This window comes from Halichoerus grypus, chromosome 6 (genome assembly GCF_964656455.1).
Source record: "Halichoerus grypus chromosome 6, mHalGry1.hap1.1, whole genome shotgun sequence".
Classification (NCBI taxonomy): Eukaryota; Metazoa; Chordata; class Mammalia; order Carnivora; family Phocidae; genus Halichoerus; species Halichoerus grypus.
Genome location: NC_135717.1, coordinates 20376242 through 20398933, shown reverse-complemented (window position 1 = coordinate 20398933; position 22692 = coordinate 20376242). Strand labels below are relative to the sequence as shown.

General features: G+C 48.0%; 1 protein-coding gene and 1 pseudogene across 5 annotated transcripts in view; one reads left to right on the top strand and one right to left on the bottom strand.

Moving 5' to 3' along the window:
- Nucleotides 1-12177, bottom strand: part of ARHGAP17 (Rho GTPase activating protein 17) — an 87652-nt gene extending 75475 nt beyond the window's left edge. For all 5 annotated transcript variants that reach the window (XR_004923653.2, XM_036112493.2, XM_036112496.2 and 2 more), the window contains exon 1: nucleotides 12018-12177. Coding sequence is in view for 4 of the 5 variants with exons in the window: in XM_036112493.2 (XP_035968386.1) it covers nucleotides 12018-12070 (53 nt within the window). In the remaining variant the exon portion in view is untranslated. The remainder of the gene's footprint in view (nucleotides 1-12017) is intronic.
- Nucleotides 12178-13089: 912 nt separating this feature from the next.
- On the top strand, nucleotides 13090-17526 carry LOC118548589 (thyroid receptor-interacting protein 11 pseudogene; annotated as a pseudogene).
- The last annotated feature ends 5166 nt before the right edge of the window (nucleotides 17527-22692 follow it).

Below are 22692 nucleotides of genomic sequence, written 5' to 3'. Positions count from 1 at the left end.
CGAAGGCAGACGCTTAACGACTGAGCCACCCAGGCGCCACCGGTTTTAGGTTTTTAAAGCCCTCATCTAAAAGCTCTGAAAACATTCTGGAATGAAGTCACTGCCAAAAGGAGCCGATTATTCTAAGGTGACCGCCACATCTCATCATCCAGAATATCCCATTTTGGCTTTTCTGGGGGGGCTCCCACATAGAGGTCAAGTGTGTGTTTTGGAGAACATGTGAGGTGCATGCCTGTCATAGGCACGGGAACTGCAGTTACACATCTCTCCAGGAGCTAGCAGGATTCTTTAATCCTGGGGTTCTTGGCCCTGGGCTGGAAGAGGTGGGTGAAGGCTGGGAAATTATATGCAATTCGTGTGTGTGGATGATTTTTTTTTTTTTTCGGGGAGAGGGCTGTTAGAACCTCCATCTAAATCCATGGGTAGCAAGGTTTCTGTTCCTAAAGACTGCCCCAAGAGTTAAGGCTGCAATTAAGTCCACTTCCCCGTGACCTGCTAACCACTTCTTTAGAAGTTATATTAACATATTGCTACGTCTACTCCATTTCAAATTTCTCTTCCAGTTCCTTCCTCAGTCCAAGTGCACTGCAGTTGTTTTCTCCGTATGGTTGGACTACCACAAATTCAGTATTCTGCCTTTAAGCCACACACCTGCCAATCTTACGACTAAGCTCACACGTCAGGCATACTAAAAGGTGTGTGGCTCCAAGAAGACAGAGGAAAGGCCTGTAGATTTCCATCAGGAAGTACTCAGATTAGGACATCTGCATTTAAACAGGGCTTTACCAGTCCTTATCACATTTTTGGAATGCCTAATGGCAGTGAAATCACATGCCCTTTATACAATATTGCTGCAAACAATTATACAGCTACACATTATTTTGGAGTCTAACCCATTAAATGAGATGAAAGAAATAATAGGAAAAGAAGAAACAAAAACACGACGCATAATATTATATACACAGAAATTCAAAGAAGTAACAAAATGATCAGCTGCAACTAATTTAGTAAAGTAAATAAATATATATACAAACATGAACATCACTCATGTTTGCCAAATAAACTAATTAGGCACTATTTCCAACAATAACAAAATACTTAGGAAGCACATAAAAGCTTCATGTATAGGAAGAGATACATGGCCATGCTCCTGTTGAAAAGACATCAACTCTCCCCAAGGTTTAGCTTACGGATGTGCTAGACCATAAATACCTGGGATTTATTTGTTTTTGTATCCTCAGACCCTACACCATTGCAGGCACCCAATAAATATTATGTGGCCGAACGAACTCTAGACCAATCAAAATCATAAGGGACCTTTTCTAGGAGCTAGAAACAAAGGGATACCAAAATTCATTTCTATACAGAAAGAGGAGCACCTAAGAAAGAAAAGCTGAAGAAGACCAGCTCTGCCAGATTAAAAACACGTTACACATTGGTAGCTATTATTAGCACAGTGTGGTGTCAGCTCGCACACACACACACCCCCCCAAAGCCATACACCAATGAAAGGAAAGCCAACAAAAAGTCAAAGCCGGCATGAGAACTACATGTTTAAAAAAAGAGAAGCATCAGAAACGAACGGAAGTGAAGAATCACTGTGTGACCTATTTCAGTAGATAACATCCAGCCATAACCCGAATCACGTCAACCCTTCCCTTTCTCCCTTCTTCACCCCAAACACCATGGTGCTAAACAGGTTTGCAAGTCAGTCCCCATGCCACGGTCCTACTCCCCCCTAGCCTGTTACAACAGTTTCTTTCACTTTCCCCCCCTCTTCCCCTTCCTCCACAGTCCCAAGTCACCTGCCACCAGAGTGGTCCTCCTAGACCTCCTAGACCACCAACTTTGCTTTCTCAACCTTCTGCATATACGGGCTTCCCCCAATTCTACTGATCTCCCAAAACTGGCACGGAAGCTTTTCTAACCATGGTCTTCCACAGATGAGAACAAAAGCCAGTCAACACTGCCGATCTCTAAAAGTTGGAGTCCACAGTCATAGGTGCTCATGTGTTTTAGTCCTGCCATCCTGGGGTTGTTTGGGGAACGTTATGCATCCTAGTGGGTCTGAGAATGCAAAAGCAATGAGAGTATTGAAAAGGTTGTAAGAGGGGATGAACGAGTATGATGAAAATTAAAGAAATTAAAAATGGCACTGTGAGAAATGATGCCTCCATAGAGTTTCAATGTATAACAAAATTGTCTCTTTTGGAGAAGGATGGCTGTCAGTTTTTATTAGGCAAAGGAAATAAGAGTATGCTGCTTTTAAAGCTTTTTAAAACTTTGTAAAGAACCAACTTATCCATCTATTGGATGGGAATGCATCCAGAGGCTTGTGAATTAAAACACCACAGTCACTCTGGGCTTAAGTACATGTGGATCTACAAAAAACCATTAGTTTACTACCTACTTTGAAAATAAGAGCTAGAGGGGCGCCTGGGTGGCTCAGTCGTTAAGCGTCTGCCTTCGGCTCAGGTCGTGATCCCAGGGTCCTGGGATCGAGCCCCGCATCGGGCTCCCTGCTCCGCGGGAAGCCTGCTTCTCCCTCTGCCACTCCCCCTGCTTGTGTTCCCTCTCTCTCTGTGTCTCTCTCTTCAAATAAATAAATAAAATCTTTAAAAAAAAGAAAATAAGAGCTAGACAGAGTTTTCCCACTGCTAGCAATCAGATTTTGTATTATATTATATTATATATTATATATATTATATTATATTATAATTTATAGACAAAAATATATTATATATATTATATTATAATTTATAGACAAAAATATTAAGTTAATTTGTAGACAAAAACATTAAGTTAAAGGATAAAACTGTCAGTGGGTTAGGTTTCCCGAGAATTTTTCTTCCCTCTGGGAGTTGTCGGTCACCCGTCATCTCTACTTCCTGTTATCAAGATTGCTCAAGTGTCACATGTCAGAGAAATCTTCCAGAACCCCAAGGCAGTGTCCATGCTCCATCTATCTTAGCACCCACCGTATCAAGTGAAGCAGAAACACTTTGGTGTATTTCCCCAAGGTACAGATGGGCATGAGTTCAACTGGCCAGTCCAGCCCACGCATCTGAAAGTATCCAATGACCTCGTGAAATCCAAGCTGGTAGACTTAGAAATGTTCACACTGACAGGTCACAGGTAGCTGGTCATTGCTCAGAAGAATTTCTGGGCAGTTCTGAACATTTATTTATTTAAACTTTCATATCGTTTGAGTACCTATTTACTTAGTCTACCATTTATTATTTAAATTCTTTAGGTGTCATAAGTTTGGCTAACCCACCTAGAAACGATAGAAAACATGCTAATGAAACATTTAAGGAGAGATTAAGTGGACTACTAGACCAAAATATCTCTGATAAGGAAGACACCTAAAAGGAACTGTGGGAAAGGACAGTCAGAGAGAAACATCTTGGGACTATCAAAAGGAAGCAGCCTATGCAAATCATTAATAAGTTGTAATTAACAGGAAATAGCAAGACATTAGAAACAAGTCTTACACTGTTGAATCTCAGATCTGTACCTCTGAAACAAAAAATGCAATATATGTTAAGAAAGAAAAAAAGAAGAAGAATGTAGCAGGAGGGGAAGAATGAAGGGGGGGAAATCGGAGGGGGAGAAGAACCATGAGAGACAATGGACTCTGAAAAACAAACTGAGGGTTCTAGAGGGGAGGGGGGTGGGAGGATGGGTTAGCCTGGTGATGGGTATTGAGGAGGGCACGTTCTGCATGGAGCACTGGGTGTTATGCACAAACAATGAATCATGGAACACTGTATCTAAAACTAATGATGTAATGTATGGGGATTAACATAACAATAAAAAAATTAAAAAAAAAAAAAAAAGAAACAAGTCTTACAGCCCGGAGAGCTTAAGATGAACTTAATATTGTTTTCACATCACTGGCTACAAATAGGCCGACATATTCAAAAGCAGTGTCTTTGGGGCGCCTGGGTGACTCAGTCGGTTAAGCGTCTGCCTTTGGCTCAGGTTCTGGGGTGGAGCCCCGCATTGGGCTCTCTGCTCAGCGGGGAGTCTGCCTCTTCCTTTCTCTCTCCCTCTCCCTCCCCCTGCTTGTGCACTCTCTCTCTCACTCTTTCTCAAGTAAATAAATATGTTTTTAAAAATTTTTTTTAAAAAGCAGTGTCTTCTATAAATCACAGGGTTGGGTTTTCAATAGAATCCACTTTATCTTCTGAAACTTGTATCAAACGTGTACATGGTCATGAACTGGTTCCTTCAAGGTACCATCCCTGCACTCATTATGTAATGTACCCAAGGATGAGAATTTTCACTTGTTTATATTGTGATAAGTGAATAAATCAAGATATGGCATTAATATTTCCTTACTAACACCCAAGATCTGCTAGAATAGGTACAACAGGCTGTATTCGAATTATCTGCTCGTAGGTCTCTCTGCTGACTCAAGTTCCTAGGAATTGGTGATCTTTTTAACCCCAGCCTCTGACAGGTTCTCAGTAGACATTTGTTGAACCAAACTGGTAACAGAACAATGAAATTGACAATGGGACATTAATTCCATGGCAATTAAATGCACAAATGACACAGACAGAAAACTCATAAAGAAATACAAATACATTTCATTCATTTCAACCTTAGTGGAAAAAATTTAAATAGGTTGCAAATTTTTTTTATAAGGCGATATTGATTGCTACTAGCACAATGGTGAACTACAACATTCCTCATGGCGTGCACAATGACGTGCGTTCCGGGGGACATCATTTGTTGCACTAAAACTAAAGGACAGCGCTATCACGTAGAAGGCCATTTAGCAATACTGTGACCACATCCGTATTAATCTCCTACAAATGTCATGATTCTGGACTCCAGAGAATTCATCAGAAGAAAATAATTTAGAGAGGAATGGCTATGATAAAACTGTGACTAGCCATGCCAAGCCAGAGTGGAGGCCTAGATGTCCCACAAAAGGGATAAAATCCAGCTCAAGCTAGCTAAGCCAGTTGGAAGACAATTTCGAGTCCAGGTTTTAAAAAAAAATGAAAGCTTGAACTTAGGCCATGGAGAGGCAGAGACCGAGTCAAAGATGCTCCAGAGGCAGAGCTGCCAGATCATAGGGAGAGCCTGAATTTAAAGAACATGGAAGAGAAAGAGGGGTACTCAGGGATGACAGAGGAGGTGTGGCGTGGCACTCGATGCGCCAGGGCAGGTGTCCACAGACACTCCCTGTAAAGGGCCAGAGAGTAAACAGCATGGGCTCTGCGGGCGGTAGGGTCCCAGGGGAATGGTCTGAGAAAACAGGAGAGAAGGGGCATGTCTCTGTCCAAATACAATGGCCCTTCAGATCACTGGGGCCCTGGAAAGGTAGGAACATCATAGACTAACCCCCCCTTAACCCAAACTTTTTAAAAAGAGGCTCCTATTTTAACAGAGACAAAGCAGATAGGAGTGTAATAATATCTCTAAGTGGATTTATACTTGATTAATTACTGTGGCATCTACTTACATTTGAGAAACAGAAATAGAATGATATATGCCAAACTTCTACAGTCTGACAAGAATGCATGGTGCACATACTAATTCTGGCACCCTACACCAGAATGTCAAGTCCCTCGGGCGGGGGGACGGGGGTGGGAGGGTCTGCCAGGGACATACTGGGAGCCACTAACACAGAGATCATTTCAGATGAGAATAACATGCTGCCTTCACATGTAAAACCGATGCCAAAGGACCACATCTGTTTAGGGTTCATTTTTGTTTCAGTGAACAATGGGTTTTCACGGACCTATAAATACGCTGTTTGATATTCCATGATTTCACAATATGTGAAGTGTGTAACAAGGCCACGCAAGATCAGACTCAGAAGAAGTTGCAAGGATAACAGATTTCTTTCTCCCTCTGCTCTATGCAGACGCTGGATGGGATCCACTCAGATTGAGGCAAACAAAGCATCGCTACCTCCCCTTTCTCAGAAATCCTGTTCAGAGCTCCCCTGGAAAAGGCTGGGGAAATCAGTGTGTAGAGTAGGTGAGGGACGGAGAATGTTCCTGCTGACAAAGTGAAGGATATGGTTTGTGATGTTGAATACAGAAAGGGCTGTCTCATAGAAGAGAGATTGATTCTTCGTGGCACCAGAGGACTGCCCTGGGATGCTCAGGCAGAGATGCATTTTATTATTTTTAAAGGTTCTATTTACTTATTTGACAGAGAGAGAGCGCACAAGCACAAGCAGGGAGAGCAACAGGCAGAGGGAGAGGGAGAAGTAGGCTCCCCGCCGAGCAGGGCGCCCGATCCCAGGACCCTGAGATCATGACCTGAGCCGAAGGCAGACGCTTAACCACAGAGATGCATTTTGACTCGCTGTGAGAATCTGCGTTGCCCCTAATACAATGGGCTACCTCGGGAGGCAGTGAGGCTTCTGCTCCTCGGGAAGGTCATTAGATTTCTGTGATCAGGGAGGGGACTGCAAGGAATGTAACACAGGAAAGCAAGGCAGTAGGGAGTGGGGCAAAATGGATGGCTGACGTCCAGTCCAGAGGGGACGGCAGCTACTCACCACTACTGCTTGTACAAGGGAGCAACTCCTGCCATCGCCAGGTCTTCATGGTGGTAGAAGAACCTGGAAATCCAGGTTTTCATGGGAAAATACTGAATCTTTAAATATGGGCCAAGGATTGAAATAAATACATACTTAAGAATTCAACCAAACAACATATCGATGCCCTGCAAGCAAACAGTTTAAATCTTTGGTTTTGACCATTCGCATATTGAGAATGTAAAAGGACTAGACCAGGGTTTCCCAATCACAACACTCTTGACATTTAGGACCAGATCATTCTGTGTGGAGGCGGTCCTGTGCATGGTAGGATGGTCAGCAGTATCCCTGGCCTCTCTCAGCAGATGCTGGGAGTACCCTGCCCCCCAACCCAAGTCCTACCAACAAACATGTCTCCGGACATAGCCACATGCCCTTGGGGGACCATCCCTGGTAGGAGCTACTGGACTAGAGCAACATCCAACTCTGAGCTTCCAGGATTTTATGAAAGCGTCCCACATAACTCCAAAACGGGGTTTCTCCAAGAAGAGTTGCCCACGTGAAGTCCGGATTTACGGCTGATTTGGAATCCCAGACCTGGTTTCTGGTTCATGACAGCTCTGCCATGAACTAGCCTGAGGACCTCTTTTGAGTCCTCCCTTCCTCATCATTCAACCAGGAATAAATAACATCACCTCTGGGACTTGCTGTGGAGAAGGCAGTGAGATCATTTACGCAAAGCCTCTAGCCCAGCAGCTCAGCCAGCACCAAAGGCACTGAATCCACATTAACCCTTTCTGGTGAATCAGGTGAAAAGGCAGCCAGCCCAGGGTCTGTCCTCAGAAACACGTGGGATGCAGAGTCAGAAACCCTGGCCCCGAGTCCTGCCTCGGCCACTGAGTAGCTGGGCATACTTGGCAAGCCATTTTTCCTTCCTCATAACCTAGAAATGATAAGCACCAGTAGGCGAGAACCAAGCCAGGTGCTCTGGGACAGCACTTGGGAAGCTAACCCACTAGAGAAGTACTGACGAGTATGACTATCAGATCTTTGAAAGATATCTGAAAAGGAAAGAACAAGCTCTTCCACAAATCCAAGACCTGAGAGTGCAGTGGTATCAGGGTAAGGTACAGGAGAGAAAAGGAAAATTGTAACAGGAATCCTTCACCTCCCTATCCTTTTACACACGCAAATGCCAACTGGTGACCCACACACAGACCAGGTCTGGCCACGGACAGATTCTGTTGAGCCCCACGTCGTGTCATGGTGGCGCTTTAATTTGCATTAAATGCCACGAGTTTCACGAAAGTCCAGACTTCAGGCCTTTTTCGAAAACTCCAAAGCTCAGGCCACACTGGGCCCATATTCCCACACGCCCCTCTTTTGAGACAGACACTGGCGAGGTCCCCCTTGGCCCTCAACTGTTCGTCACTCTGCTTTCAGTAGCCTGCAGTCTATAACCTTGACTTCTCTAGAGGCTACTATCTAGGAAAGCATTCGGACCTGCAGGGAGTAGTCCTTCAACCTTGGCACAAACCGACACCCGAAGAGACACTCCCTTCCAGAGCCTCACCTAGGTCATCAGCTCTCCTAGGTGGTGGCTCAGATTCTTTTGCTCCTTGACACTTCTACCTCGCAACTCAACGTTCCTGGGTTTCCTCACCTTGGTATACACCTTCCTCCACTGAGGCTATCACCTCCCCCAAAAGAACCACCTGCATCTGATGGATTATCTGTCTGCACTGGGGATTTTCAAAATACATCTTTCTTTTTAGAGCAGGACTACAAAGACAGGACATGCTACTTACTGTATCCTGACCAGCATTCCTTCTCACCTCCTGCTGGTAACAGCACCCAGTGTTCTCTGGGGGGCCAGCAGTCCCCCATTCCCAGTCCCTGTGGTTTGGGTGGGGCTGACTCCATTCCCATTTCCAGGGCAAGGCATGGGACCCAGCTGGACACATTCAGAGTCAATCCTGCGGCTCTGGCCACAGTGAAAAGTAGTCTCTGTCCCTCTGGGACTTGAACTGAGGAGGAGGGACAACTGGGTGGGGGCGGGGATGTCCCCTTGTGGACACAGCCTATCTAGAGAGTGGAACCCCTGGATCTAGCCCTGGCTGCAGCCATACTCCCTTTTGGACTCTGTGGGTCACATACGAGCTAATGAAATTCCCATCTTGGCTTAAGGCAATTCGGGTTGGGTTCTCTTACAAGCAAAGGAGACCTAATCAATAGGAGAGAAAGTTGAAAGAAGTGCTTACAGATGGGGGGAAAGGCTCTGCTCCAATTTTCTCCTGGTTTGCTGGTTTGGGTTTGGTACCTCTCTCCATCCACTGAGAGTGGAGTGTTGCTCACTGTATTAGCGATCCCTCTCTAAGCACTTATCTCATGGTCTATAATTATTTCTTGTTTGTCTATCTCTTCCACAAATCTATTGAGCCCCTTCAGGGCAGAAACTGGGTTGTGTTCACTTTTGAATCTTTAATACCTTGAACAGTGGCACACAGTGTGGGCTCAACAAGTGCCCCTTGATGAATCAATCAACCATCCTAATTCTCTTCTCTGGGACACCCCTGTCATGAGACCACCGCATTAGCGTGGTGCCTGTGAGACACAAAACGTCTGCTGAAATACGCTCATCCTCCCATTGGAAATACATCGCATCATGAGGACTCCCTCCTTCCAGCCATTCCTGATTCTCCCCCATGTTCGTCCCACGGAACCTCACTGTGGGGTTGCTCGCAAGGTCCTCGATCTTGGGACGAGAACGTGGCCTTGCAATGCTCTATGAATGGATAACACACAGGATGGGCATGCCATTCACACACATGACTTCACTCGTGGGTGCAGGGGACCTTCTTTACCTTCTAGCCTTTCTCTTGTGTTGAATGCACCCAGAATCCTGCTTCTGATGTCTACCAATAGCACGATAACACACAATCACAATTCTAGGCTCTCTCCTGCCTCCGTGTTCCCTCCCGAGGCTTTTACAATGACTTGAGTGGAAGAAATACAAATGTGTTGAGGAAATCGACAGCACTGAACCAAAAGCTCCCCCAGAAAAAGTTTTGATTTGGGAAGCGTAACTGCCACACCCTTCATAGCTCTGTAATAGCCTCGGCTTCCACTGGCATCGAGCAATAAAGATTTTCAAACAGAGTCAAAGGTCAGGGCCGGAATTACAGTCCCAGTATGAATCACCATTGACTCTCTCCAGTTTTCATTTTCCCATGCTTGGGCTCACACCGCCAGGGCAATCTGGTAAGAACTAGATCTACACTGGATGTGACAATCTTTGTGGAGTTTCTACCCTATGCGAGGCGCCACAGCAGATGCTGGGAAATGAAAGAGAAAGACAGCAAGGGCTCTCAAGGCATTTCGTTTACTGGAGAACAGTAACAAGGAAAATGGCCACTGCATTATAGAAAATGAGGTGCTGTGTGGACTTCTGAAACTTCCCCGGGCTGGGGCCATCCAGTCTGTGTTGGAGCATCAGGGAAGGCCTCTTAGAGGCAGACACCTTTGCGTGGAGAGCTGTAGAATGAGTAGAAGGCAACTACAGGGCTGGTGCAGTGAAAGGGGCTCCGGAAAATTGCAGGTGGAGACTAACGGGTAAGAAGGCTCAGCCTGCCCTGGAAACTAAAAGTGGGGCACCTATAGCCGGAATCCAAGTGTGAAGAGAGAAGCTGCTACAGAGGAACTGGGGCCAAAGAGACCCTGCCTGGCTTGGTAGCTTGAAAAGGCTCAGAACTGGGGCATCTGGGTGGCTCAGTCGGTTAAGCATCTGCCTTCGGCTCAGGTCATGATCCCATCGTCCTGGGATAGGGCCCCAGGTCAGGCTCCCTGCTCAGTGGGGAGTCGGCTTCCTCCTCTCCTCCTGCAGCTCCCCCTACTTGTGCTCTCTCTCTGTCAAATAAATAAATAAAATAAAAGCCTCAAAACTTTGAGCAAAAAGAGCAAACACCCCTTTCCTGACAGTGTATAAACAGGCCAGAAAGGCAATGTGACAAATCTGTCTTGACACTCACCGAATATTGATTTCACAAGGCATGTCACTAAGAATATAAAGGAGGGCGGGGTAAGAAAACTCACAAGGAATTATCTTAGAATTCATTTACAGATCTCTGATGAAATGTTGGCCCCCACTACTACCCTGTCTACCACACTCTCAGCATTATTTCTATCATTTTCCTACAAATGACAGAAAAGTAGGCACTGCTAGGGTTTAGGGGACAGGCATCAACTCTGGAAACAGGATAAATGCACACTAAGATAATAGGGTGGCGTAGCAACAAAACTGAACAAAAAAACTAAGCCACTAAGCAAAAAGTTAGGGGGTGGGGAGGTGGGGGGAACCGAAACAGTAAAAAGCAAATTTAGAAAACGGGAGGGGAAGTAAAAGCATTTTGGTACACACACAAAAAGAACTATCTCCACGTGCTTGGGTCAAACCAAACTCCCCCTTTGACTCAATTGTTGAAAAAAAGAAGCAAAAGCTGTGAAAAACTCACACTTTCATATCTCTTCCCAGAATAAACAGTCAGTAGGTCCAGTACAGCCAACTGCCCTAAAAGACCTTGAAAGATATGCCCCAGATAATGGGGCACATGACAAGCACCTCCAGGAGCTCTCAAAACCACCAATGGTTCCTGTTGCAACAGCCTGATGCTCCACAAATTCCTGTCTATTCTGTCATTTCATAATCGATCATGTTTCCTGTCAAGCATTAAAGCAGTCCCAAAGAAACCTGGAGAAGAATCGGCTTCCAAATCCAAAGGGAGAAAGGCTTTTTAAAAACCTCTTCAAAGTTAAACTAAAAGTCGTCCCAAGGCGTTTCCACAGTTCTTTCCTCCCAGTGCCCAATTTCTCAATGTCAAGATCTCGGGCAGTCCGGTCATAGGGGCCCGGGTCTGGAGACCGCGGCACCTGTAGAGTCCCTGGATGGACGCCCGAACCTCCCAGGCGGATCCCAGGGGCTCTGATGGCCCCTTCCTTATTTAGTGCCATCAGACAGTGGGAGGTGGAGGGTCTGCAGCGGCGGGGCGACCCGGAAAGCCTGAGACCATCGCCCGCAGAGCACAGCGTCCGCTCGGCCTGGGGCTCACGGGCTACCCGAGTTTTCGCCCAGGGCAAACCCCGGGGGAGGGCAGGGGAAGGCTCGGTCCAGTTCCCCCAGGGCGATGCTCGGCGGGGCCGGGACAATGGGCGGCAGGGACCCGCTCCGGGGCCGTCTTGGGAGGCCGACCCACCCCGCTGCTCCCGGGAGCTCCGGCGGCGGCTCCGAGCTGGGCTTCAGGCCTCGGCGTGGCGCAGCCCCCGGCCCGGACCCCGCGTGCCTGGTGCGGGGCGGCGGCAGGGGACCGGAGCTGGCGACCCGGAGAGCAGCCGGACCGCCACCGCCCGGCCCCTTCCCCAGCTCCGGGCTCAGATCCCGTACGCCGGTCCCCACCCGGCGCGACCCCGGCCGCCACCCGGCGCACTCCCTGCGGGCCCGGATCCGCGCACTCGCCTGCCCACGGTCTGGTTGGCCAGCTGCTTCATGCGGTTGAATTGCTTCTTCATGGTGGCGGCGGCGGCCCGCGGGGCTCGGGCCGGGCAGCTCGGGGGACGGCCTGGCGCGGCTACATCGCTTCCCGGCCCAGGCGGCGGCGGCTCTCAGGCAGCGCCCCGCCCTCGCCGCGTCACTTCCAGCGGCGCCGCCCGCCGGGTCAGTGCCGGGAGCGGCGGGTCGACCTGCGCCAGGCCGGGGACGCGGTGCGCACTCGGGCCTCCGCCACCCGAGACACCGGCCGCCCTGTACAGACCAGGGGACCCCCTGACCAGGCACCGCAGCCGCCCCCGCAACCGCCTGACGGGACTAGGCCGCACACGGGCTGGAGGCGGCGGAAGGGCGGCGCATGCGGCAGCCAGGGAACCGCCAAATCCGGCTTTGGGGCGCGCTGTCCCCGCAGGGCTGACGGGGCAGGGAGGGCCAGGGCACTCTGCAGGCTCTGGACGCTGGAAATGCCCAAAGTCTCCTTGAGGGCCGTGCCTCTGCGCAGGTGTAGATATCTGTCAAATGCACCTGGGATCTGCTCTCCTAGGTGAATGGATGCGTGTGCCTGTGTACTAGTCACCTCGATTAAAAAGATACTGTTGTGTGGAAAGCACAAGCCGCAGGAGTTGTGTACCGAGATACCACTTAGGGGGAAAGTCCAGGGCCACATGCATTTTCTGTGGGCAGGCACCTGGGGGCAGTCAGGCAGGAGCACTCACTAGGGGCCCACCCAGGAGAGCCAGGAAGCAGGGGCAGAAGGGGAAGGGGCCCAGCCCTGCATGGGAAGTCGTGGGGCTGAGCGGCTGGGACCGGCACCAGTGGCCAGAGTCGGCCCTGGGAAGGCCCGAGGCCTCGGCCTTTCCTAGCAACGTGGCCTGCGCAGGGGAGGCGGGTGCCGGGCCCACGCAGGCGTTGCCTAGAAACGCCTATTGTCTTCTGATTCTTAGCCTGGCGCAAGCAGGGGTTCTGGGACACTTGGCGGGGTAGTCCGACTGCGCTGGACGCTTTTCCACAGCGGACCACGACAGTTCTATGACCCGCGGAGATGTGCTCCTGGGTTGGTGGCCTGGGCTCTGGCCTAGGCCATTCCCAGGGGGGAGTGGATGGCCGTGAGACTTCCTTGACCGGCTACAACTCGGATCTCACGATGGACTTTGCTGATGTCATATTATCTCAGACAGAAATCAATAGACTCCTCAACGAGATCAAAACACTGGAGGCTGATCTTACACTTTGGAAACATTTGTCCAAGGGACCAAATAGCTCAGACTCCAATGCCATCTGGAAACTGAAGAGCACCATCAGGGACCTAGAAGAGAGGCGGCTGAGGGAGATGGAGGAACATCAACTCAGAGTTGCGGTACTGCACAGTGTCCATCAAGAAAAACTGGCCGACATCATTGACAGGCACCGCAAACAACTCGTCGAGTATGAAAAACGGATAGAAGACCTGCAACATCAAGAGTCTGCCAGTCATGGGAAAGATGACTTACTTCAAGAAAGGGAAACTGAGCTTAGAAGGTTGAAGCAACAACTTGAAGAAATGGAGCAGCTGAATGACAATTTAAACAACGTTGCTTCTGAGCTCAGAGCAGAAAACCAAAAGTTGGTTTTGGCACTCCAGGATGTAGGACATCAACTGGAAGAATCTATTCTCCGGAACAATGAGGATTCTCTGGAAAACAACACTGCTGTGAGGGCTTTAAAAATAGAAAAAGGACGGTTAATAGCAAAATTGGCTCGGGCGGAAAAGAAGCTGTTGGAGGAAACAAACAAGTATGAGCAAACTATCAAAGAATTGTCCCCTTTAGAGCATGTGCATTTCATTCAACACAGTCAAGAGAAAGACCTGGAAATAGTACACCTCAAAAAGAGGATCGAGCAGATGGACGCCGACCATAAAGAAACGAAGGAAATGCTGTCCTCTGCTCTGGAGGAGCAGAAGCAATTGACACAACTCATTAAAGAGAAAGAGATGTATATTGAAGAACTTACAGGAAGTCCAGAGCTTCAGGAGGAATTCGGTCAGTCTACCCAAACCTTCAGAAGCAATGACATTTTCCAGCCATCCGTGGAGGACAAAGACAGGTGTCTCCCATCCGTGACAGGCGAAAATCATCATGTGAGAGAAGAACTGGAGAGCCTAAGACAACAGAGTCGCTCTGTTCCTGCGGTCGACCCTAAAATCCTAGACGAGATCATAGAACTAGAGTGTGAGGTGTTTCAACTGCAGGAGTTAAAGGATGATCTCGAGGAGGAAATCAGAGAGCAACAGAAGATCATTCACAACCAGCAGCAGGGGAAGATAGGACTGCTTCATTCTTTACAAGAGCAGAAGCAGAAAGTGGAGCATCTCCAATACCGGCAGGAGCAGATGAATATTGAACACGCTCAGCTCCTTTCAGCGAAAGACGAGGAGATTCAGCATTTGCAGGACACGATAGAACAAATGAAAGCCCGGTTGCCTGACAAAAGCCAGCACATTCCAACAGAAGACTGTGATGATGTGGAAGTCACAACCAGTCAGCCTCTTCCTAGAGAAAACGGAAGCGAAAAGCTTGATTCACATGAAGCCGAAACTCAAAGATTAGTCCTAGGAATCAAAGAACACGAACTGGAGATGAAGCTTCTAACTGAACAGAACATCCGACTGACGGAACAGATCGATCGGCTCTCCAAAGAGGAGATTGGTAAACTAACTCAGATTATCAAGCAGAAAGACTTGGAGATTCAGGGTCTTTCCAGCAGGATCTCTGCGGCTTCTCACAGCCAGAACGGGGACGTGGAGCGACTTCAGCGGCAATTGCAAGAGCATGCTTGGAAAAGCGAACAGGTCTTGGCTGTCTTAAATGAGAAAACGAGGGAGAACAGCAATCTGAAGACAGAGTATGACAAAATGGCAGATAGAATGGCTGCCACAGAAGCAGACCTCCGGCGGATGCAAGAGGAGAATCAAAAACTGTCCACTAGAATTGACAGTAGTGGTCAGGAGCTGTTTAGAGAAACGATTCAGAATTTATCACACATTGTTCGAGAGAAAGACCTCGAAGTGGATGCGTTAAGTCAGAAATGTCAGACTTTATTGACACTCCTGCAACCATCCAGCACTGGTAATGAGGTTCGAGGCGTTAATATGGATCAGTTCAAGCAGCTTCTACAGGAACGGGACACATTAAAACAGCGAGTGAAGATCATGGAAGAGTGGAAACAGCAGGTGATGACCACAGTCCAAAATATGAAGCGTGAGTCACCCCAGCTTCAGAGAGCTCTGGCACAACTCCAGGCGCGGGCTTTCGCCAGCAGCGAGAAGGATTCTGAACTAGAGACGACCTCTAGTGACCTGATCCAAACGTACAAAGGCAATGAAATAAAATTACAACATTTAGAGAAGGAACTGGCACAAATTCAGCTCAGCATCGGGGAGCTTTGCAATGCCAAGGATCTCCTTCTAGGGAAACTGGACGTGATTTTCCTCCAGCCCTCCCCCGACTCCTCAGAGTCAGCGGACTCTCTGGAGGCCATGAAATCTGACAGAGTGAGCCTTCTCAGTTGTTCCCAGAGGAGGTAGAAGAGCTAAGAAAATCAATGCAAGAAAAAGATACAATGATTCGAACCCTCCAGGAAGATAAGCAGAGATGGATTGATTCAGTGGCTGCCATGTGGGAAGAAGGCCAACAGCAGGAACACAGGGATTCCGACATCGAGCAGCTGAAGGAGAAACAGGCCATTCTACAAAACTTCATTCAGGATCAGGAGCTCTGAATCCAAGTGAAAAGTGAGGACTTGCTTTCTTTACAGGAGAACTTCCATAGCCAAGTGAGTGAAAATGAACTTTTGAGGCAGAAGGTCACCAATCTGAAGGCGAGAATAGCAGAGTTGGAAATGGATGTGTGTCAACTGAAAAAGGAAAATGCAAAAGTCGTGGAAACTTCTAGAGAAAAGGAAGTGGGAAATGAGGCATTGCAAGAGACAGGCTGCTTTCAGTGATGCGGAGAGAGGAGGAATCCCAGGGTGCTGCGATGAAAGAGAAGGCACTTGCTTTGGAGCAACTATTGCAAGAGAAAGAAGAGCACGAGACCGGGGTATTGAACCGGCTGGTCAGTGCAGTTACATCAATGCAGGGAAAGACAGTTCTGTGCCAACAGGGGAGAGATGTAGTCCTGTTGGCCCTGAAACAGAAACAAATGGAAACCTGTGCCCTCCAGAAGGAGGTTCACCATTTACGTGAGAGCGAATTACGCCTAACCCAGGAGCTGGAGAGACGGCGGACACCTCGCTCTAGAAGCCGAAGACGCTCATCGCCGGGAAGCTCTGGCCTCAGAAGACAAAGTGGCTCAACTCAGGAAGGAAGTGACGGTCTTGCAGGGAAAACTCGTTTTGTCTTCCACTGCCATGGAAAATGCCTCCGAGGAGCCAGTGTGCAGGTAGAGTCGCTGCAGGAGCAGCTGCACGTGGTGACCCAGCAGAAAGAGGACACCGCGCTCCACCTTGCTGCCTCCCAGGAAGAAGGAAAGCAGTATGGTCACATCCTAGCTGACCTCAAGTTGGAACTCGCCGAATGGATGGAAAAGGCAGACAGCCTAGAAGGAAAACTGAAGTCATTGCAGGGACGATTACATAAAACCAATGCTGACTTGGAGCTGAAGGAAGACCAACTCCAAGAATTCCAGAAACAGAATGAGGTCCAGCAGGAAATCCTGGAGGACACACAGAAGAAACTGATGAACTTAGTAAGTCCAAAGGAATGGTGGACTAAACCCTTCTAAGGAGACTCTTCCTGGGATCTTTCCAAGCACCTGATGCCGAACGGCAGGAAGCCTTAAGGTTGATGGGAAGCATGCTGGGGATCCGAGAAGACCAGATGCGGCAGCTGTTCAATGAAGGGCCAGGTGGTGTTACCAGCTGGATGACTCGTGAGCCTGGATCCAAAAGCGCCCCCAACACACGTGTGAAGCCAAATCACTGACCTATGGCCAAGAATTCTTTTTCAGGACTTTTCGTCCAGTTTCTAGAAGCGGAATCTCATTCAGCTTTGCCACCACCAAAGCCCTCTGCTCATGACGTGAAGCCCCCAGATTCCGGAGGAAGGGGAAGACTGGCTATGAAACAAGGTGCACCACGTCTGAACACTACCCTAGGATCCACATCCCGGAAAAAAGATGCGAAGCCCCGCACCACAACTGTGTCTCTTATTACCCCACCTGGACCGGAAACGGATGGATCGGAGCACCTTCTTCTAAATGCCGTCACTGATGCTTTGCCCACGTACACGCCCCAAATACTGTCACCTGCCAAGAAGGTTGGAATGGCGGCCAAAGGCCTCTCAAAGAAATAGAGGATTCTCAAGCCAGAGATGAGACAGCGCTCGGAAGACCCCAAGTCACTCTGTGTGTTTACCTATCCCAAAATGTCCTTTTGCAAAACGTAATATATTTGCAGTCTTGCTTTCAGCTTAATAAAAATATTCTTTTATGAGTTAACAAAAAAAGGGATCTTTTAATGACTACAGAGGTATTCACCAAAATGAAAACAGTGGCGTCTTCTTCTTCTTCTTCTTTTAAGAGTTTATTTATTTATTTGACAGAGAGAACACACAAGCGGGGGGGCAGAAAGGGAGAGAGAGAAGGAGGCTCTCCACTGAGCAGGGAGCCTGATGTGGGACCCGTTCCCAGGATCCTGGGATCATGACCTGAGCCAAAGGCAGATGCTTAACTGACTGAGCCACCTAGGTGTCTCAACAGTGGTAACTTCTTATGAGGGTAGACATTGGTGAGGTTGGAGGCTGTGGTCAAAGGATACTTAAAATATTGTTTGTATTGCTTTAATGTTTTCACAAGGAGCAGGTACCTACATATATCTTGGGTAAGGAACACATCAACTTGTTTTCATGTTCCAAACTTATCAAATACAGGAGCACACACTCCTTGTATGGGAAATGAGATGAATAGCGTGACTGTACAAGAATATAATTTTTTTAAAAAATGCAATTTGGTTTTCCCAGCTAAGTCCATTCCTCTTTCTTTTTTTTATTTTTTATTTTATATATATATTTTTATCATTTCCTTTTCTGTTGTCTGGGAAACCACTCTATGGGTAACCTGATTTCTCTCCAGCCTTTTAGAAATACATGTATATTTGTCTATTTGGGAGTATAGTATCCTGTAACTTGCTTTTTTTTTTTATTCACTCTGCTTTAGAGATCTTTAGAAATGTGAATGAATTCCATTTAATTCTTTAAATGAAAACCCAAAGTTTATGGATCTACCCTAAATTATTTAACTAGCTCCTATCGATTAACATTTAAGCAGTTTTTATGCAAAATGTCCACGGTCCACTCCCTTGTTCGTTTCCTCAAAAGCCACTCCAAATCTTCATTTGTAGTTCAAGGCTAATTGCTCCATTGTACTCTGGAAACAATTCATTCAGACTTCTTCTTCTTCTTCTTTTTTAAAAAGATTTTATTTATCTGACACAAAGAGCAGGAGAGCACAGGCGGGGAGAGGGTGGCAGAGGGTGGAGAAGCAGGGAGCCCGATGTAATGCTTAATTCCTGGGACCCTGGGATTATGACCCAAGCCGAAGGCAGACGTTAAACCGACTGAGCCACCCAGCGCCCCCCATTCAGACTTCTTTAAAGACCTCATTCCTTCCCTCCCTTTCTGTTGCCAGTGCTCTGGTTCACCCATTCCTGTCTCTTGCACAGACTCGTGCAGTAGACTGCCTACCAATCTTGCTGGTTCCACTCTCGGCCTCCCTTGAATCCATTCTCCACGCTGCTGTCGGGGCAAACTGAGATGAAAATCTGATGTTACTTCACTGCTGTAATTATTTGAGGGTTCCCTCATTGCTTGGAGTTCGACCTTTAAGAGACCTTCCAAGCCCTTGCTTTTGCAGCCTTCCCTTCTGCTCATCATTCACATACAGGCCGCCCTTTAGCCCCAGGTGAATTCTTACAAGCCCCAAATACATTATTACCCAAATAATTTCCAAGTCCATGAACCTCATCATTGTGCCTTGACAAAGGTACGGAGCAGAAGGATTTCATTTTTCTCCTCTTCACCCGTTGGTAAAGGGAGTGATTCCCACCCTAAAGTTATGGGATGTCCGGATGCTGAACAGATGAGCTCGACAGTAATTTATTACCCACGTATACTCATGGCCCACACCATGCAGGGCCACAAGGGGGTTGCACTGGGAGCAGAATGAACAAGGGCTGTGGGGGGGGCAGACCTTGTAGTAACCAGAGAGTGAAGGTGAGCCTTACTTCCTGCAGGAGGGAATGATTGACTTGCTGGATAATTCCACACACTGTCAGGGAAATGGACCTTACTCCTTGGGGAGAAACTGTGCCTGGTCCCTGGGATAAGGAGGGTCGTTTGGCCAGGAGACCTGATCTGTGGGAGCAGAGGGGGAAGGGAACATTGAGTGACGCCATTGGAGGCTCTCTGATGTTCCCTGATACCAAGACAACACTTCCTATTGAATCTTTTTTTTTTTTTTAAAGATTTTATTTATTTATTTGACACAGAGAGAGCACAAATAGGAAGAGCAGCAGGCAGAGGGAGAGTGAGAGGGAGAAGCAGGATCTCCCTGAGCAGGGAGCCCGACATGGGGCTCAATCCCAGGACCCTGGGATCATGACTAGAGCTGAAGGCAGCCACTTAACCGACTGAGCCACCCAGGCGCCCCCACTTCCTATTGAATCTTAATCTCAGGCTTTCCATCACAGTGGACTCCGATATCTGGACACCAATTTCAACCTGGGACTGAGACTTGTAAGGAGTAGGACAGGTGCTTCTCTAGGAAGTGAAATTGTCACGTGACCAAGAGGGGGAGTTGGTCTTCAAAACCAAAATGTATCAACTGCCATTGATGGTCACTCAGTTGATCCCAAGGGAATCCTGAGGTAGCCAAGGGGTAGAAGGAAAGGCTGACGTCCTCCAGCACCATGGAATCTGGCAATGGACTGTGGATAGAAGCAGCCACCCCCACCTGCAGGTTGGATATGCAGACTTTGGCTTCAGCCTGTAGCAAGAAGGCCTTGGTAACTACATTGAGCTGGTGGGGGTATCATGACCCGAGGAACAGCAGACAGCGGGATATGAAGGCTCAGAGTCTGTGAGAGACTCCGTTTCCAGGAGAGCCCAGTGCATGGCCAGCAATTTCTCCTTTCATGGTGTATAACCCAGGGCCAAGGAGGGCCGTTTCTTGCATTGGGAGCCCATGGACAATTTACAGATACCGTGGGTGGTCCAGGGACTCCAGGAAACTGGAGAGGCGGTTGCCTAAGCCTTTTCACTTAGGGCACTAACGGGTGATTTTTTTTTAAAGATATTATTTATGTATTTGAGAGAGAGCTCAAGCTGGAGGAGGAGGTCAAAGGGAGAGGGAGAAGCAGGCTCCCCACTGAGCAGGGAGCCCCATGATGCGTTGCATCTCAGGACCCTGAGATCATGTCCTGAGCCAAAAGCAGACGCTTCACCAACTGAGCCACCCTGTTGCCCTCTCACAGGTGATTTTAACTTGGACAGATCCTAAAGCCTTTTGTTGAGGGGAGCCCCACCCAACGTGGGCTCATTGACAAGTAACAGCCTAAATGGGCTTCTGTAAAATTTATAAACAAGGAATATGTCACCTCCAGAACCCAAAAAATACTGAAAGATGTAGGACTTGCATGTCCCTTTTTCTTTTAAAAGATTTTATTCAGTTACTTGAGAGAGAGCGAGAGCGCGAGAGTGAGAGCACAAGGGGCAGGTAGGAGCAGAGGGAGAGGGAGAAGCAGGCTTCCCAGTGAGCAGGGATCCCAGGACCCTGGGATCACAACCTGAACCAAGGCAGACACTTAACCGACAGAGCCACCCAGGTGCCCCTGAACTTGTATGTCCTTAACAAATGTGTCAAACAAATGTCCTCACAGTAGGATGTCATAATGTGATGTCATACCTATGTTCCTGAAGAAAGATGGGTGCAGTAAGATCTTGCCCGCAAAGATTGCAAGTGATAGCAGAGAGGTTTGGGTGCCCTGTGCATAACGAGGTAAAACGTGTCCCCTTCAAGGTCAAGGCACATGTGACTGAGAGGATGTTGAAATAGTCACTAAACAGAACATATTGGAAAATCTATAATAGCAAAATAACACCATCTTTAAATTTATTGGGATTCAGGGTGGTTTTTTTTTTTTTAAGGTTTTATTTATTTATTTTAAAGAGAGAGAGAGAAAGAGCACAAGCGGGGGCAGGAGGAGGGAAGGGCCAGAGGGAGAGAGAATCTCAAGCCAACACCACCCTGCGCAAGGAGCCCAACAAGAGGCTTGACCCTTGATCCTGAGATCATGACCTGAGCCAAAAGCTTAACCGACTGAGCCACCCAGGCACCCCTAGGGGTCTCAGATGTTTTAAGGGCGCCAGGAAGATATAGAAGTAACTGTCACAATGGATGAAGTTTTGTAGACTCACAGATCCCAAGAAAGGAGGTCCTTAGAGCCATGGAGGGCCTCCCAGGGAAGCACCAGGGTTGGTCAGGAGAAAGAGGGAATGAAGGGAAAATGTGGGCAAGACCCTTTATTGTGGTTTCCATGGGAAGGGACAGGTGAGGCAGGGTAAGCAGGCTTAAGACTGGCTAGTTTGAATAATTTCAGTGGGCTCCAGGCCATAGTGGTGTCTGGAGTAATCTGTCTCTGCCCCTGGGGTGATCAGGGCAGGGGATAGTGGCCTAAGTGTAAGAGCTTCCCGGAGGAGGTGGTTGGGGTGTAAAGGCTCTGTACTGGTTGGTTTAGATGTGAAAGGTGTGCTCACAGGCAAGCTGTTGACCATCTCTAGGAATCAACTAAGCCTGCCAGGGACAGTCCTTCCAAAGTCAGCAAGTCTGAGATGTCAAAGCATTAAATACAGAAGCTAGAAAATATGGTTATTTTACTAGGTATAACCATAATTGGAGCCCTGGTATTGAGTCCATGAAGGTTACCCAACTGGTACATCTTAGCAGACATTAAAGTTAATTCAGAACCTATGTTGTAGAGGGCCAAAAGCCAATCAGCCTCCTTTTATCTTTTGCCATATAAATTATCTTAGTAAATCTTGGTTTTCCAATTGGGTCAAATTGCGAACCTATGGTCAATTAATTTGGGGTGGGAGGGTTCCTCCTCTTGTATCCAGTTTTCTTTCTTCCATTCCTCCTTTTTTTTTGATTTGTTTGTTTCTGGGTATACTTGTGGGGTGGAGGAGGGTCTTTTTACCCTGCTCGTCTTTCTCTGTTTTTTTCTGCCAGGAAGATCATTTTGTCCATGGCCAGAGTGGGAGCCTCAAGCCCCTGGATCCAGAGATGAGTCCCTGGATGCGCTGGGAAGCAACAACACTAAGAGAAAGCAAGTGTGTGGAGGAGGGGTTTTGCACTGGGAGAGAAGTGGAGCACCAAAAGGCCCTCCCTCCACTTTTGTGTTTCTCATCAGCTCCTGAGCCCTGGGCTGCCATGGATGTGCACCTCAGAACCCTGAAGTCTCCAGAGGACACACGGTAACAGGGAGAGGAGCGGCAGCTCGGGAGTCGGGCAAGGCCACTCGCGTTGCCTGAACCACAGTGACTCAGGAGGCAGCCAGGGAACCATTCTTACATCTCCCTGGGGTCGTGGCCTCCTTCCTTTCCACCCACAAC